Here is a 17193-nt window from a genome sequence, read left to right on the forward strand (position 1 = left end):
TAACAACCCGTAATTAGTTGCATGGTTGAGTCGGAGGATAAGGATAAATAATACCTTACTGTGGTTAATGAGTTTTCTATGTAAATGTATGCCAAATTGTTTTATTTTTTATGTTAATGTCATTAATATTTTAAATTGTTTATTAATTATTTTAATTTTAATTTTTTAGGGTGTTTAACAATCAGTGAAACCATTGGAATTGGAGATTATGTCTTGTTTCTTCCTTTTACATGTAACTTTTATTTACTAATGACTTATTATATTTATTATGTTTAACAGTAACTGAAACCATTGTTTACTAATGTTTCTGTTTTTTGTAGGGTATCTTGCAAGTTACAACAACCATTTTTTTCCTCATTCTGGTTGATATTGTTTCTGCTATTATAAACTATGTTGAATGCTTTATTCTGTAAGGGTTTGGTAAAGTCAGAAATGTTTGGCATTGTTAGCCATCGAATTTCCTTTGACTTTACCACTGATTGCATGCTTGTTTAATGCAAAAATATTAATTGTTGGTACATGTTGGATGTTGTTGTCTATTGCCTGTTGCTGCCTTGTCATTTTTTCTATGTTATTTCTCATGTCAAATTATGTTGGTCGCTTTAAAGCTGAAAAGCTGAAAAGTTGCCCATAATTTAACAATATTGGCAACATGTAGATATTTTGATACAAAAGCTCGATGAAAAAAATTCTGGTAGCAATGTTAGCCTTTTAGCCTTATAAAACTTTTGTTATAAGATTAGAAAGCTTAAAAAAAACACTTTGTTTTTTTTTCATTTTATTGTGATCTTATTGTATTCAATTGTAATAAATCAAATGTTGTTCAAATTTTAGATCAAATGTTATTTACATTAGCAATATCAATTAAATTTATCTTTTATATTATGTTTTATATATGTTATAATTGTTAGATAAATTTTCTTTACATAAATTAAACTATATAATTTACATTTAAAATAATTTTATTAATCATGTTTAATGCCAATAAATTATTCTAACATGTAATCATTATAATTAATTTAATTAATAATGTTCAATACATAAATTACTTAATAAAATAAATTTAATGATTATATTGAAGATTCATAACTTAAGAACCATAATATATTATTATAATTAATATTTTATTATAACATTAAAAATTAATCATATTAATTAGTATGATTTATTATAAACTTAAAATCTCACAATTTTATTAAAATCTTAAAATTTCATCAATGGTAATATATAAGTTAGGTAAATGTCAAGTCACGTAAATATCATATCAGATCAATAATAAGTCGGATCATTTACAGGTTAGGACGAAACCATATCAGGTTGAAAATAGGTCAGATAATACCAGTTATTTTCTAGGTCAATCTCGGGTTCGGATTCATATCAGTCATGTTGGAACCGTCTTTTAGGTGGGCCTGGAATTGGGCTTCGACTTGAATGAAATGGGTTAGAGTCACCACCAATCATTTTAAAACACTTAGGTGGATCGGACACATATTACATGATCTGCGTTTTATCATAAATGTGTCGGGTTCGAGAGTCGGTTACAGTCAAGGAATGATTAACACCCTTGTACTGCCCTTTCGGTACCAATTAATTTGTCGGTTATCTTAATCGCGAAAAATTAAAAATTTAAATTGAAATTTAAAAACCCGATTCAAATTACTTACCTTTGATTGGTTGGAATTCTTCTAAAAAAGTAAAAAAATGTTAGATAAAAAAATATTAAATAAATAAAAAAACATAAAAATAATAATAACAAATCAAAAGAAAAAAAAAAAAATAAAAAAAATCAAAGATAAAAAAATATAAAAAATAGATAAAAATAAAAAATGAATAAATAAATCAATAAATCGATGAAGAAACATGAAATAATAAAAAAATGTTAAATAAAAGAAAAAATGTTAAATTATAAAATTAATAAAATAAAAAACAATACGAAATAAGAAAAAAATATATAAAAAAGAATAAAAGCTTAGAGGATCAAATTGAAACAAATCAAAATTAAGGGATTAAATCGGAACTAGAAATGAGCTGCAAAAACAAAGAATAAAAGGTTATGAGGACTAATTAATAAAACCGAAAAGCTAATGCCTAAAAAATATAACACATACTATAAAAACAACACATCACAAACACTAAAACATAATAAATCCATACCATTAGAACTAAAATATAAATTATCCAAAATTACAGATTAAAATTTAAAATAATTAAAAATATAAATTATAGTAACCAAAATAAAATAATTGCAAACATTGTAACCAAATTCAAAAATTAACAATAATAACACACTGTACAATAACATGACCAAATTGAAAATATTAGAACATCAGTACTCGAAATAAAAGAAAACAAAGCATCATTCAATGGCTAAGATGAAATATTACAAAGTATAAAACCTTTTTCAGGAAAATAACCTATAATCTATAACCTATAACCTAAACATAGGATTCTTGAACCATATTTGACTTCAACTCTGAATTTACGAAACAGAGAAAATGTTCTCTGGTAAAACCCATCTCCTGGGATCCTCTTGGGTTCATCATCGGAGCTCAATGCATAAGAAATGGAGCACCAAGGTTTTCCTTGGCACCGAATCCCGTCGAACAGTGTAAGGAAACTTGAAACCCTGTTTATCTTTTTTACTCTAGACATAAACAAATGGAGAAAATACCTTCAGAAAGTAGTCTCCTTTTCTGATTCTTACAGTCGGATTCTTTTCTATGTTTCTTTTCTTTTTCTCTCTCGATTTCTCTCATGGTATTTTGTTGTTCGACTCTCTCCCTCTTTTACTAGTATCCTCCTATTCTTTCTGAGTATTTCCTCTCTTCTTTTTCTGTTCCAATCTCCCCCTTTCCATCGTTTGTTGCATGCATTTATAGATCTACAAACACATTATTTTAGACTCCTAGTTGAACTAGGATACTAATTTGTGCTTCTATTTTTTTTTGACTTGGTTGTGCACCAGATTTATCGGGGAGGTAGGTTGTTGCTGCTGGGATGAGGACTCTCCAAGAGTTTTTCTTCTGCCCGGCGGTTGTTCTTCGACAGTTGGAGGCATAGCGCTAAGCGTATGGCGAAAAATAGGGTTTGGAAACCCTAACTATTTCAGGGAGCATATTAGGCTAGTTCGGGCCTGAACCATGTCTCGGGTCGGGTCTTAACCAGCTTCTGGATTGTTGATTATGCCTGTTGTGGGTCATGTTGGGCTTGTGTGTATTGTTAGGCTGGGGGCATTGCTTGTAATTTATTAGACCTGAAAATGAACATGTATATATATGACATGTAATAATATAATGATATAATATATAAACTATAAATAATAATATTTTTACTACATAACATAAATTAATATATAAATACTATATAATAAGGTCGGATAAAAATGAGTGTCGATAGTTGCCCCTCTTTGTCCTTTTTCGTGAAACGAAAAATAGGACAAAGATAAAGGAGACAAATTTTCGTTTGGTGGAGTTGAAAATTGACTCTGATATTTCAATAAAGAAGAACTCCCTGTCGAATTGAGTTGCGGATGACTCCTCTGTCGTGAAGTCGAGTATATCTTGAAAGGAATTGAAATTGAAGACATAGTTTGGAATTTGAATCGGAATGTGGCTTCTCGTTGCCAAATTGTAATCAACTTCGATCTTCTTCTCGGTTTAAAGACCTTGGTTTAAAAATTCAACTGAAAAATAGTTTCTTGTCTCCACCATGTGGTTGACAGGCCTTCGAACTGAACGAAAGCGAGCTTAAAAATCTTTGTTGACATATAGCTTTTCTCAACTTAAGCTATGTTGCTGGAAAATGGTTTCTTGTCACTAAGGCACAACTAACCCAGGTCTTCTTCTCGACTTAAAGACCTCGATTTAAACTTTAGCTGGAAAGTAATTGATACATCATCGAGCTGAATGAAATCGAACTCGAAAGTTTTCATTGGCCGATAACCCTTCTCGCCTTGAGATATGTTGTACTAAGCTGAGAGATTGCCCCAGATCTTCTTCTTGACTTGAAAACCTCAGTTTTAACTAGAAAGTAGTTTCTCGATGCTACCATGTGGTTGATGTGTCATCAAGCTAAATGGAATCCAACTCGAAGGTATTTGTTGACATATAGCCCTTCTTGCCTTGAGCTAAGCTGTAAATTTGACATGCCCTTGAGCTGAATGGAATCGAACTTGAAGGTATTTGTTGACAAATAACCCTTCTTGCCTTGACCTATGCTATAAATTTGATATGCCTTTGAGCTGAATGTAATCGAACTCGAAAGTCTTTATTGACAGATAATCCTTCTCGCCTTGAGTTATGCTGTAAATTTGATATGCCTTTGAGCTAAATATAATCAAACTTGAAGGTCTTGGTTAACAGATAGCCCTTCTCGCCTTGAGCTATGTTATAAATTCGATATGCATTTGAGTTGAATGTAATCGAACTTCAAAGGTCTTTATTGACAGATAACCCTTCTGGCCTTGAGTTATTATATAAATTTGATATGCATTTGAGCTGAATGTAATCAAACTTGAAGGTCTTTTGTTGACAGATAACCCTTCTCACCTTGAGTTATGTTGCAAATTTGATCTGCTTTTGAGCTGAATGTAATCGAACTCGAAGGTCTTTTGTTGATAGATAGTCATTCTCACCTTGAGCTATGCTATAAATTTGATGTGCCTTTGAGCTAAATGTAATCGAACTCGAAGGACTTTTGTAAACAGATAACCTTTCTCACCTTGAGTTAGGCTACGAATTTGATATGCCTTTGAGCTGAATGTAATCAAACTTGAAGGTCTTTTGTTGGCAGATAACCTTCTCGCCTTGAGTTATACTGCAAATGGTTCCTTTAAGTGAATGATGGCTCCCCTTCACGGGTCTAAGTCGATCATAATTTTTCAGGCGGTTCCCCTTAGCGAGTCTGAACTAAGTGATATGATTATTGGATGACTCCCTTTCACGGGAAAGTCATGTGAGATGTCTATCAATCGGATATCATCCATCGTGGAGTTGAAATCTGGCTTTTGACTGGAAAATAGCCACTCTGGATTCATTTTGAATTGGCTCTCGAACCCGTATGAAGTTGATTTTGAGATTTATCGATCTCTCAATATGTCAAGTTGGTTGAGGTGTAGCTTCTCACTGCTGAGTTAAGTAACCACCATCGATATTTGAAGGTGCTTTTGAATCAAGTATCTTTCATCTTGAAGTTGAAACTTGAATCTAAAAGCTGCAAAAATTATGTATATGAAAAATGATAAATGTAATGATGTTAAGTATGTCTAAGATGCATGCAACATGAATTAGTTCTGTTTTATCTCCTAGATAGAGCCTCATTTTGTCTGCCGGTCTTGTACTCGGAATCGACCATGCCCCATTTTCTTCTCAGGTTCTAGTATTTCACATTTGAGATTGTCCTGTTTGAAAATGTTTTTTCATTTCTTTCATCTTATGAGGGAAAAAAGGATATAACAATATAAGAATTTTTTAAAACATTGCCTCTTAAATCAGGCTCATAATCGAATCGAATCATAAACATGAGTTCACAGAAAATCAAAAGAATCAATAGCTCTTTTAATGTTTTCAGAGTTATAGCTCTTTGACAAATGTTCAAATTGATGAGTTAGTTTAACTCCCTTAGTCCATCTTTACCCAAACACCTTATTTAGCTAGTTGGATCCATAAAGTGGGGGCGTTTAACCAATTGCTTTAGATGGACAGCTCAACATCATTATATAGATATTATAATCACCTTTATCAGGATAGCTGAATATTATCCATAAAGCTGAGGCTTTTAACTAATTGCTCTAGAGGGACAACTCAAGCTTTATTGTATATTATAATCATTTTTATCATGCTAGCTGAATCTTATCCATAAAGCTGAAGCGTTTAACCAATTACTTTAGAGGGACAGCTCAAGCTTTATTGTATATATATAATATTATGATATTGGGTATACTGGTCCAATTTCTTAAGTTTGTCAAGAATAACCTGTTATAGTCTAGGTGTTTTTGAAAGTCAAGAAATCTCATGTTTAGAGTTCAATTTTCAAGCAACTGGTCTGAATTAGATTCACTTACTCGACTATTTATCTGTGAAGATCATTTCATCATTGGACGTCTTCAACAAAAGTATACTAATGTCATACACAAGAGACTCCCCATGTTGTCCACTCATATACTTACCTAAATACCAAGCCTCTTGCTTATTCCCTTATGAGATGAGAAGGCTATATCAGTTATGGTAAAAAAAGGACATGGTGTTCGAGTGTATCTCTGGATAAGGCCAAAGTCCTTTGTTTTATCAGCTTTTAATCTTGTTACTTTTCCAAAGATCTGTAACTCTGAATCATTTACAGAGTTTTTTTTAATTCTGTTGATATACAATGAATTTCAAGTCATAAATTTAATTTAGTTCTTAGCATAAATTCACTTAAATATCCAAAAAATGAAGTTCAATGTTACAAAAAAAATGAGAAAGTTCAAAAAAACAAAAACAAATAGGATACTGCAAAATGGAACAAAGCCTCATTAGGATGCCCCATTAGTTGGATCAGGGCCTTCATCTGCACTTGCTCCCCATTTTTCAACTGTTTCACTTGTCGGGGCTCCTTTTGATGTACCCTCAGATGCACAAATTTCTGATTCGGGAGTGTCCTTGCTTTCATCATAAAATTCCAGCTCTTTTATGTCCATAATTAGCTGGATCAAGGCTCTAAATTCGGCACATTCTTGTACATCATGTCCATCTTCATTGTGATAACAGCAATGATTGCCACCTTTGGAATCTAATGTTCTAGGATGTGGTGCAAGAAACCCTGCATTTATCATTTGCCTCCATACCCAAGCAAGAGATGACTTCACTTCGAGACTCTGGTTTTGGCCTTTTTACCCTTTTCCTTCGTGATTGCATTTTCCTCGTTCTCTTGATGATTAGAAAGAGGGTTCTATGTGACGTTGGGTGATTATAAATCGTTAAGATGAATCCAGCTCCTGTTGTGCATTCTTTGGATAATCCTCTTAAAGGCGAGGCAATTTTCAATAGCATGCCCCGAAACACCTCCATGATATTCACAATGTGCATTTTCGTCATACCACCTGGGGTATGAGGGCTTTAGAGTTTTCTCTAGATATGGTGACACCACATGATTGTCAAAAGTTGTTGGTAAAGCTCCTTATACGTCATGGGAATGGGATCAAAATGCTCATTTTCCTTTTCTCTCATTGGTTCTCTCGAACCTTGCCTAGAAGTACCTGACGGTACAGCTGCAATTGGTTTTGATTTGGAGATTGTAACGCCCTTGCTAGCGTTAAAAATACTGATGATCTCTCCTTCTTTCTTCTTCAGGGGAGATTTTCTACTCGACCTACCTCCTTGTTTAATGGTCGTTTCTACCATTTTTGTTTTGGATTTTTCACCAAATTTCAGAATGTGATACCCATCTGAATTATTTTAAATTCTTAGTAAGACTCCAAATGAAATTTCCAACTGTGGAGTAGGTGGTACAACTACCCCCTCAGATGCCTCTGCCCCAGGAGCATTCCTTTGATTCAAGATAGACAACCTTGAAATAATATGGTCAACCAATAAGTATTGGTTCCTAGTGATGGAATCCAAGATATTTTTGTTGATTTTGACTTATTTTTTCTTCCAGTTCCTTTTGTAATCTTAGCATGTTATCTTCAAGTTGAGCAATCTTGGCTTCCATTTTCCTTTACGCGGGTGTTGTGAGGATGACACGTGTCCGAAGCTTGTGGAGGTAAACCAGGTGTTTTTCCCTTTTTACGAGACATCTCTTGTTAGTTAATGTGAATGTAATGAAAAAAAGAAAAATTATACAAAATATGCAAGAATACATGATGCATGAAATGTTCGAGGCATTGATCCAAAAGCGAGTATGTTATTATAAATAATCTTTATTGGGGACAAAAGTGTAATTTCTTAAGAGACAAAAAACATTTTAAAGTTATATTCTTCTAGACCCCTAACAGCTTTTGATAGGTTGATTCGTCTTTCGCCTTCTTCTATCACTGGTTGAATACCCTGCCGAACGTTCCGGCCTCTCTGAGCTACTTTTTGTACTTATCCCAAGAAGTCTTAAATGGATGCATCTTTGGTTTTCACTCTCTGCTGAGTCATGTTCCTAACGGAAACGCCATTGGAGCCTCCATCGAACACTGGCTTGTTTCTAGAATTCGTCATAATGGCCTCCAATTTCAGCTATCGCTTTGCCATCTTGTTCTCGTTGTTTTTAAGCGACTCCCCAGGTCAGTAACCTTTTTCTCGTCTGCCCCTGTAACTTTTGTCAGCCCAAAAAGTTGACTTTTGGTGTGCTCGGTGTAAACCCGGTCTATTCTGAGTTTTTTTCAGACCATAGTCGGACTTCTGAGCTTTTCATCTCTTGTATAATAACCCCTTTGTCTATTAATGCAAATTATTTACGTCTAACGAACACGTTTTTGGTGGATCAACATATCTTTTGAATGATGCAAATGATGAAAATAAAGTGAAAGAGAACAAAAATGAAAATAGTTAGTGAGGTAAATCAAAACAATAATGAAAATAAAAAATCATATCCCGCATGATATCTACCCCACATGCTTATTATTCCTACCCGGACATGGTCTCTATCCCACATGTTAATTTTGAACCAGTGCTAACCGTATAAATTTCTAGTTCACATGCTTTGAACAGAAAATAAAGCAGGAAATAATCTCAAAACATCCTAGGGTTTGAAATGAGGTTTTGGGGTGGGCTCTAACTCCTTGTAGTCTCCTGGTTTAGGTTCTAAAGAAGGTACCTAAGTTCTCCTTGTTGGTGCCCCATTGGGCTTGCCAGACCCTTAGTCCTAAGCTCATTACAAGCTTATGTGGACTAAGTTAAACTCGAGAGGATACATTCCCTTATGCCCGCACGGAGAATAAATTCTCATGAAGGCGTCACTTTCACCCCACTTAAACAGTTTTCGGAGCTCAGGTATAGAGTCTGAGATGAAAGTTTTAAAAATCTGAAATCATTGGAAAAAAACGTTAGTACAACTATTTATTTGAAAAATAATCAAAGATAAATAATTAGAATCGGATAAATAAATTAAAATTAAAATTTATTATTTTTCGCTAAAAAAGACAACCGAAAAGTAATTCTGGCCTGACTCACTTACCTGTCCCCAGCAGAGTCGCCAAGCTATCGGAATCGTCTTTCGGGTGGGCCTGGAATTGAGCTTCGACTTGAATAAATGGGTTAGAGTCGCCACCGATCATTTTAAAAACACTTAGGTGGATCGGACACCATCTTACATGATCTGCGTTTTATCATAAATGTGTCAGGTTTGGGAGTCGATTACAGTCAATGATTAGCACCCTTGTACTTCCCTTTCGGTACCAATTAATTTGTCGGTTATCTTAATTGCGAAAAATTAAAATTTAAATTGAAATTTAAAAACCCGATTCAAATTACTTACCTTTGATTAGTTGGAATTATTCTAAAAAAAGTAAAAAAATGTTAGATAAAAAACAATAAAGAAATATTAAATAAATCAAAGAAAAACATAAAAAAATATAATAAATCAAAAGAAAAAATAAAAATATAATATAATATAATATAAATAAATCAAATAAAAAGATAAAAAATAGATAAAAATAAAAAATAAATCAATCAATTAAGAAACATGAAATAAAATAAAGAATAATAAAAAATTAAATAAAATTAAATAAAAGAAAAATGTTAAATTATAAAAGTAATAAAATAAAATAAAAACAATATGAAAAAAGAAAAAAATATAAAAAATATAAAAAAAAATAAAAGCTTAGAGGATCAAATTGAAACAAATCAAAATTAAGGGATTAAATCGGAACTAAAAATGAGCTGCAAAAACAAAGAATAAAATGATAGGAGGACTAATTAATAAAACTGAAAAGCTAATGCCTAAAACAAATAGCACATATTGTAAAAACAACGCATCACAAACTCTAAAACATAATAAACCCATACCATTAGAACTAAAATATAAATTATCCAAAATTACAGATTATTCGAAATAATTAAAAATAAAAATTATAGTGACCAAAATAAAATAATTGCAAACATTGTAACCAAATTCAAAATTAACAATAATAACACATTGTACAATAACATGACTAAATTGAAAATATTAAAACATCAGTACTCGAAATAAAAGAAAACAAAGCATCATTCAATGGCTAAGATGAAATATTACAAAGGATAGAACCCTTTTCAGGAAAATAACCTATAACCTAAGCCCATGGATTTCTCATTGAAAATGATGCTGCAGACTAAGGGATTTAAAAATTGAAACATAGGGTTCTTGAACCATATTTGACTTCAATGCCGCATTTACGAAACAAAGAAAATGTTCTCTGGTAAAACCTATCTCCTGGGATCCTCTTGGGTTCATTATTGGGGCTCAATGCGCAAGAAATGGAGCACCAAGGATCTCCTTGGCACCGAATCCCGTCGAACAGTGTAAGGAAACTTGAAACCCTATTTTTTTTACTCTAGACATAAACAAAGGGAGAAAATACTTTCAGAAAATAGCCTTCTTTTTTTATTCTTACTGTCGTATTCTTTTCTCTGTTTCTTTTCTTTTTCTCTCTCGATTTCTCTCCTGGTATTTTGTTGTTCGACTCTCTCTCTCTCTTTTACTCGTTTCCACCTGTTCTTTCTAAGTAATTCCTCTCTTTTTTGTTCCAATCTCCCTCTTTCCATCGTTTGCTGCATGCATTTGCATTTATAGATCTACAAACACACTGTTTTAGACTCCTAGTTGAAGTTGAACTAGGATACTAATTTGTGCTTTTGTTTTTTTTTTTACTTGGTTGTGCGCTGGATTTATTGGGGAGGTGGGTTGTTGCTGCTGGGATAAGGACTCTCCAAGAGTTTTTCCTCTGCCCGGCGGTTGTTCTTAGACAGTTAGAGGCGCGGCGCTAAGCGTATGGTGAAAAGTTAGGGTTTAAAAACCTTAACTATTTCAGGTAGCATATTAGGCTAGTTCGGGCCTGAACCGAGTCTCGGGTCGGGTTTTAGCCGGTTTCTGGATTACTGATTCAGGTCTACGGTGGGTCATGTTGGGCTTGTGTGTACTACTGGGCTGGGGCATTGCTTGTAATTTATTGGACATGAAAATGAACATGTATATATATGACATGTAATAATATAATGATATAATATATAAACAATGAATAATAATAATACATTTACTACATAACATAAATTAATATATAAATACTATATAATAAGGTCAGATGAAAATGAGTGTTGACAAGTCGATGCAGTTCGGGTTCGGGATTATATTTTTAGTTCAATTCGGGTTCAGATCTACAATTTCCAGGTCCAACTTGTGTTCAGGTCAACACCACTTCCAACTTGAGTCGGTTTCCGATCGTCACAACGCATGTCAAAAATAATTTTGACTCGAGTCAGTTTCACTCAAATTTACAGGTCGGGTCAACTTTTTACATCCCTAATTGCCCTCCACCCTAAGCACAGCCTCGTCACCAGGCCCACATCAATACTGCAAATACTATATGTTTTAGGGTAAACTACATGTTTCATAACCCAACTATCACTTTTATTTTGTTTTAGTTACTCAATTATTTTTTTCAAAATATAACTAATATTATATTTTAGTTTTATTTTGGTCACACACCGCTCAAAAATTAACATAATGCTAACATGATATATTAATTTTCCAATGATGATGTGGTATTTTCTTAAGGTGACACGTCAGCATCACCGTTAATTTTAACGGCAGATGGTCAAAATAAAACCAAAACTAAACTTGGTATGGTTTTAAAAAAGTAGTTGAGTGACCAAATCAGAATAAAAATGATAGTTAAGTTACTAAACGTGAAATTTACCTATATATAATGTTAATGTAAAATGCATCGTCAAAAAGCTTAACTACTTACAACTTTCTATCTTCCCAATTTCACTACTGTTTTAAATTTGAGGAACAAAAGTGACAAATGTTGAAACTATTTTTTTGTTATACGATTCGTGCATTTTTCTCGTATTATTATCATATTTAAAATGTTTTATATTTATATTAATTTTTATAGTTAATAATTATTTTAAGATAAAAGACATGAAGTTTTTAGGGGATGTTTAGTTCGTTTAAAATTCATTATCAGAAATAATACTCTTTTTTAGAATTATATTATTACATTTGATTCAGATTCATTGTCATATTTGTATTATATTTAAATCAGATATTTAACTTATTTTTAATAAATTCTATTTATTTAACATTTTTAAATTTTAGTTATATATTTTATGATAATATTGTTTAAATGTTTTTTATTTTATTTAATGAAAATTTTATGAGTCGAGATTTTAATTTTTAATTATATTTTTTACCTGAATAATTTACTAACCTTTTAAAATAATATTAAATATTTCATTAAAAATAACATACATCTAAAATCAATGGTAATTATTTTTCTAGTAATAGCAATTAAATAATTATTATTTATTTATAAATCTATCGAAGTCAATATAATTGGAATTTAGTTAAAAATTTAAAATAGTTATATGAATTTCTATACAAATATTTATAATTAATATTAAAATCTTAATTTGTTAAATTCTTTTTCTCTTTTTTATAGCCGCCGCTACTCTATTTTCTTTTTTATCTTTGTGATTGTCAACGACATCAGTTTTGGTATTAGTTGCCGACCATCGGTATTCATTATTTTTTCTTTTTCTTTATTATATTTTATTTTTTTTTTTCTTGTTTTTTATTCTTGATAATTCTGGCTTTTTGGCATATATTTTTCTGTCTTTATGACATGTTTTTCTCTGCCTCTATAGCACATTTTAATGATAATTTTTTATTATTTATCTCTTTTGTGGTTCGTTTGTCGATACAGTCATATCTATTCGTATTTATCTCTTGTTCGAGTTTATTTTGTTAGTTTTTTAAAAGCTTAATTTGTTAAAAAGAACATATGTCATGAATATAATTTGCTAAAATACACATTCAAATAATATTGCATTCCTTCAATCAAACACTCTAATCTTACATCCGGCCAAATAAACCAAATGAGATAGTACTACATTCTCAATAATAGGCATAATGTCAAAATTAGCTCCGAACGTTTATTAAAATAGTCGTTCTGGTTCCCTACATTTTATTTTTGGGCAAAAGGACCCATTTATGGGTAGAAACTATTAGTTAATGCACAATTAACACTAAAAAAATAGGGACATTATTATCCTTAAATTAAAAATTAAAGGTCAAAATGTTTTATAAAAAGTGATTATTTTGTCAAATATTAGGGATTTTTTTTCCTAAAATAAAATATTGTGAGTCAAAATTGGAGGTTAATCTGCAAAAATCTTAATATTCAAAGTTTTGGAGGATATCAATCATGTCTGATTCAATTGTCCCTTTATTCCTAACATTCTGATCAGATTGATGGAATGGTGAAATACTGAAACATGGCTCTACTGTTTCCAGCCATGATTTCTGATTTATTTTATTTTTTAAGTTAGTTTCGCGTTATACAGTGTAGTATAATTACATATGGTTGTGCAGACATGGACTTGAGGCACTTAATTCAGAAGAAAAAAATTAGTTGACTCTTATTCCCATATGTAATTGGATAATGGAGAGGTATGATAGTAGGCTGCTTCCAACGTCAGGTTGAGAGCAGCTTCCGTGAGAGACCTCCAAATTATGAATTGTCCACTGTGGGACTCGATCCCACGACCTCAAGATTAAGAACCTTGTGCTCTACCAAATGAACCTCAAGGTTAATTCAAAAACTAGAAGAAAAAGTAAGCTTCACAATCCTTTCAGATCATGCTACAGTGGTGTTTTGATTGACAAGGATAAAGAACACATTGGACCTACTAGATTGAAGAGTATACCAACACCGGTTCACTTCAAGGCTCGGGGCATTCCTGTTGGATCCATAAGCCAGTGCATGCTATCAGCAACAAGTGGAATCACTGCAACAGAAGGCGCCATCGACGGTAGCCCAAAGTTTTAGGGAAGCCTTATAGGAATGGTTCCGGTTTTGGTAGGCAATATTTCAGCATTAAACTTTAAGAAAGACGTGAGTATGAAGTTCCTACCTCTGCATGAGCAAAAGGCGCTATTGAGTTCCAAAAGGTCAGTGGCTGAGGATGAGGGGATTCTGTTAAGTGCAAGCCAAGACAATTGAGACATCAGCAGATTTGAAGGGGAGTCATCTTACCAGAGGAAAAGCTCATGGGGCCTTTACCTATGCAGTGCTCCAAATACTCAACCAGAACAGAGGCCAAGCACCATTAACAAACAAAGAGCTTGTGAAGGAAGGTAGGAAGTATTTACAAGACCTTGGATTCGAACAGCACCCTTGCCTTTACTCCAGTGATGGGAATGCAGATGCACCCTTCTCGGCTGATAGGCCTAGACAACAGTATACATGGCAAAACTAGAAACTAAAAACCAGTTGATGTATTATGCACTTCTTCTAGTCTTCTTCTTCTGCTGCGGCTACTACTAAAATAGATTTGAAGAGTGCCTTTAGTGTATTTGTGTTTCCTTAATTACTGTACTTTACGTCTGTGTGTTTTAGGGCCTTCAGAGTCTTGTCATTGTTAATTCATACATCGTACATAGTTGAACATGGAAGTCATTGAAATCCAAATTTATTACCCCGACCATGCATTTTCTGTAAAACCATTGACAGCTTGACCACCACCATATTGATCAGAGATTCTAAGCAAAGCCACCCAAGAAAAGGGCATTGGCATTGGACTTGTTGCAGTAAAGGCAAGGACATCTGCATTAGCAGTTGTCACTATTTCTTTAAGAGCAGCCTTAATAATCTTACCCGTAGGTAAAACCAACGACATCGGTGCATCAGTTAGGAGCTTAACATCGCTCATGTCAAAGCCACACTCGCTGATAATCAAGCTTCCCATGGTTTCCGCATCGTGTATGTATCCATGCAAATGGAATCGGGTCGTGTAGTAGTTGCAACCCACAAGAACAGCTTTTTTCGCCATCGATCCTGCTTTATCTTGGCTTTGCTTGTCTTGTGTTGTGATCCTTTTGCAATCAATGCATACCTCTATATACACTACTTTACTTCAGGGTTAAGGTATACAAATAATCTCCTAATTATATGACATTATTTTATTGAGTTTTTTATTATTAAAAATTATAAAATAATCCTCCAACTATAAATATTACTTTGTTGAGTCCCTCGAATATTAAAAATTATAAAATAGTAAGATGTTTTATTGAGTTTCTCTACTACTAAAAGTTACAAAATAATCACTCGATTAATCATATGTTTCAAACTTATCTTTTTTCGTTAAAAAATTATGATTATCTGAGTTTGACGATAACATGATAACTGAAATACGATAATCGTTTGATTAAGTGACTTTAGTGATCAAATGAAAAATTATTCTCTCTAAAAATCTCTAAAAATCCTAGATTCAGGAGCTATGAGTTGTCAATATATTAAAAAATTCCAAAGAGATAGTAACTTATAATCATCCAACTTTAAAACAAAAAAAAATAACTCTAAACATTTTAACAACTTTGTTCAGGATAACATAAATAAATATTTCGTTTGAGCATACAAATAAAACACACATACTTGAATCAAATACTCTGCAACTATGAGTTCAGATATCGAAAAAGGAAAAATGAGATCGAATTCTGTTGAGTGATCATCAAGTTTCCTGGAAGCCAGCAGAAGCCGAAACAAGCATTTCAACAGGAACCTTTTCGACATCGCGACGGACCCCGATGTCTGAAACCAACCGGCTAAAACAATACATCCCGTAACCAACAGCAGCCAGGCCAGTAAAGCTAGTGGTCAAGTACCTTAACGGTGAAGAAACTATGGCGCTAGTAGCTGCTAAAAACGATGTAGCTTGCCCACTCCTACCAACGCTGATCCTCGTGATCACCAGTAGCCCCGTTTTACAATAGATGGCGAAGTCTTCACAGTTGTTTTTGAAGAGATGGTAAACGCCGAAACCGTTGTGGAGGAGGAAGAAAGCACGGTGAAGAACTTCGGATGATGGATCGGAAACAGCAATGGTGCAGGTTCCTCCCCTGGGTTTAGCCACAAAGAAAGCCGGTGAAACGGCGTACTGGAATAGGTATAAATCGCCGTCGGCTAAGAAGCAATCTAAACAGGAAGAAATAACGCCGCAGCGAATCGATTGATCGCCGCCACAATTAGGGCAATTGCGAGTCGATGAACTAAAAATTATACGATCCAAGACGGTTCCGGTACTGATTTCTCGACCACCTTGGGATTGAGTGAAATGAATCACCTTCCCCTCGCCGATATAAATCCCTGATTTTATTAACATTGAAAATCCATCAATCGATCGATCTAAAAAGCAATGAATAAAAAAGAACAAAGAAACAGGAGAAGAATCGAACCATGATGCGCATAAATGTAGGCGTATCTCCATGAGTAAATGTGATCTCCAGGCTTCAATTCCTCTCTGGAAATCTTGTTTGACAAAACTCCCATTTTCATTTCATAGTAGAATACCCAAATTCTGCAGCCTTTTCTCGTTAATAATATATATAAATGTATAATATGATTATGAAAATTTATTGACCCGATCCTTTCCTCTCTTTTTTTCACACATACCTTACACACTAAGCAATCTAATTCCATTGATGTACTCCCACGGCATTTATTTAATAGTTTATTAAATTCGGATTAAACCGAAACAATCAAATTAAAATGGTTAAAGTGTATATAAATGTACAGTGATGGATACGGAATTAGAATCTGACGGTTTTCATTTGATCTAATTTTATTGATAGGAGATTTTTCATAAAAAATAAGGTTTGAGTTGGATTTTTTAAAATATAATTTTGGATCAAGTTTAGGTTTAAGTTTAAGATAAAATATTTGATCTAAAAAATATAATTATATTTTACATATTTAGAGATAATTGTAATAATATATTCTATATTATCTTTTTCAATTCCCAATTTTATCAAATAAAAGTAATATATATGTGTGTGTGTCAAATCGAACTGAGTATGAGTTTTATCTCAAAAGTTAGATTGGATTTTGGATCGAGTTGGCCAAAAATCCGACTCAGCCCAACCCATACTCATCCTTACAAATGTATTACTAAATTATGTTGAAATGATTTTTTAGTCATTGAAATTTAAAAATTACAAAATAGTCATTAAATCTATCAAACTATTATAAAA

At 32.9% G+C, this 17193-nt stretch overlaps 1 protein-coding gene across 1 annotated transcript; it reads right to left on the reverse strand.

The window, feature by feature from the left end:
* Nucleotides 1-15550: 15550 nt before the first annotated feature.
* Nucleotides 15551-16541, reverse strand: LOC120211660. The gene is made up of 2 exons (XM_039210159.1): nt 16399-16541; nt 15551-16309 (listed from the first exon to the last, which is right to left on the reverse strand). Exons 1-2 carry the CDS (start codon nt 16496-16498, stop codon nt 15675-15677), a joined length of 735 nt encoding a protein of 244 aa, XP_039066090.1. The 5' UTR covers nt 16499-16541; the 3' UTR covers nt 15551-15674.
* Between the last annotated feature and the right edge of the window lie 652 nt (nt 16542-17193).

The sequence above is a fragment of the Hibiscus syriacus genome, unplaced genomic scaffold, assembly GCF_006381635.1.
Source record: "Hibiscus syriacus cultivar Baekdansim isolate YM2019G1 unplaced genomic scaffold, ASM638163v2 tig00109980_pilon, whole genome shotgun sequence".
Classification (NCBI taxonomy): Eukaryota; Viridiplantae; Streptophyta; class Magnoliopsida; order Malvales; family Malvaceae; genus Hibiscus; species Hibiscus syriacus.

Excerpts from the sequence above, each read along its gene's own strand:
- LOC120211660 (XM_039210159.1), bottom strand. The coding sequence starts at position 16,498 with ATGAAAATGGGAGTTTTGTCAAACAAGATTTCCAGAGAGGAATTGAAG. Across the intron at positions 16,310-16,398 it reads CTACATTTATGCGCATCATG|GGATTTATATCGGCGAGGGG; the intron begins GTTCGATTCTTC and ends TAATAAAATCAG.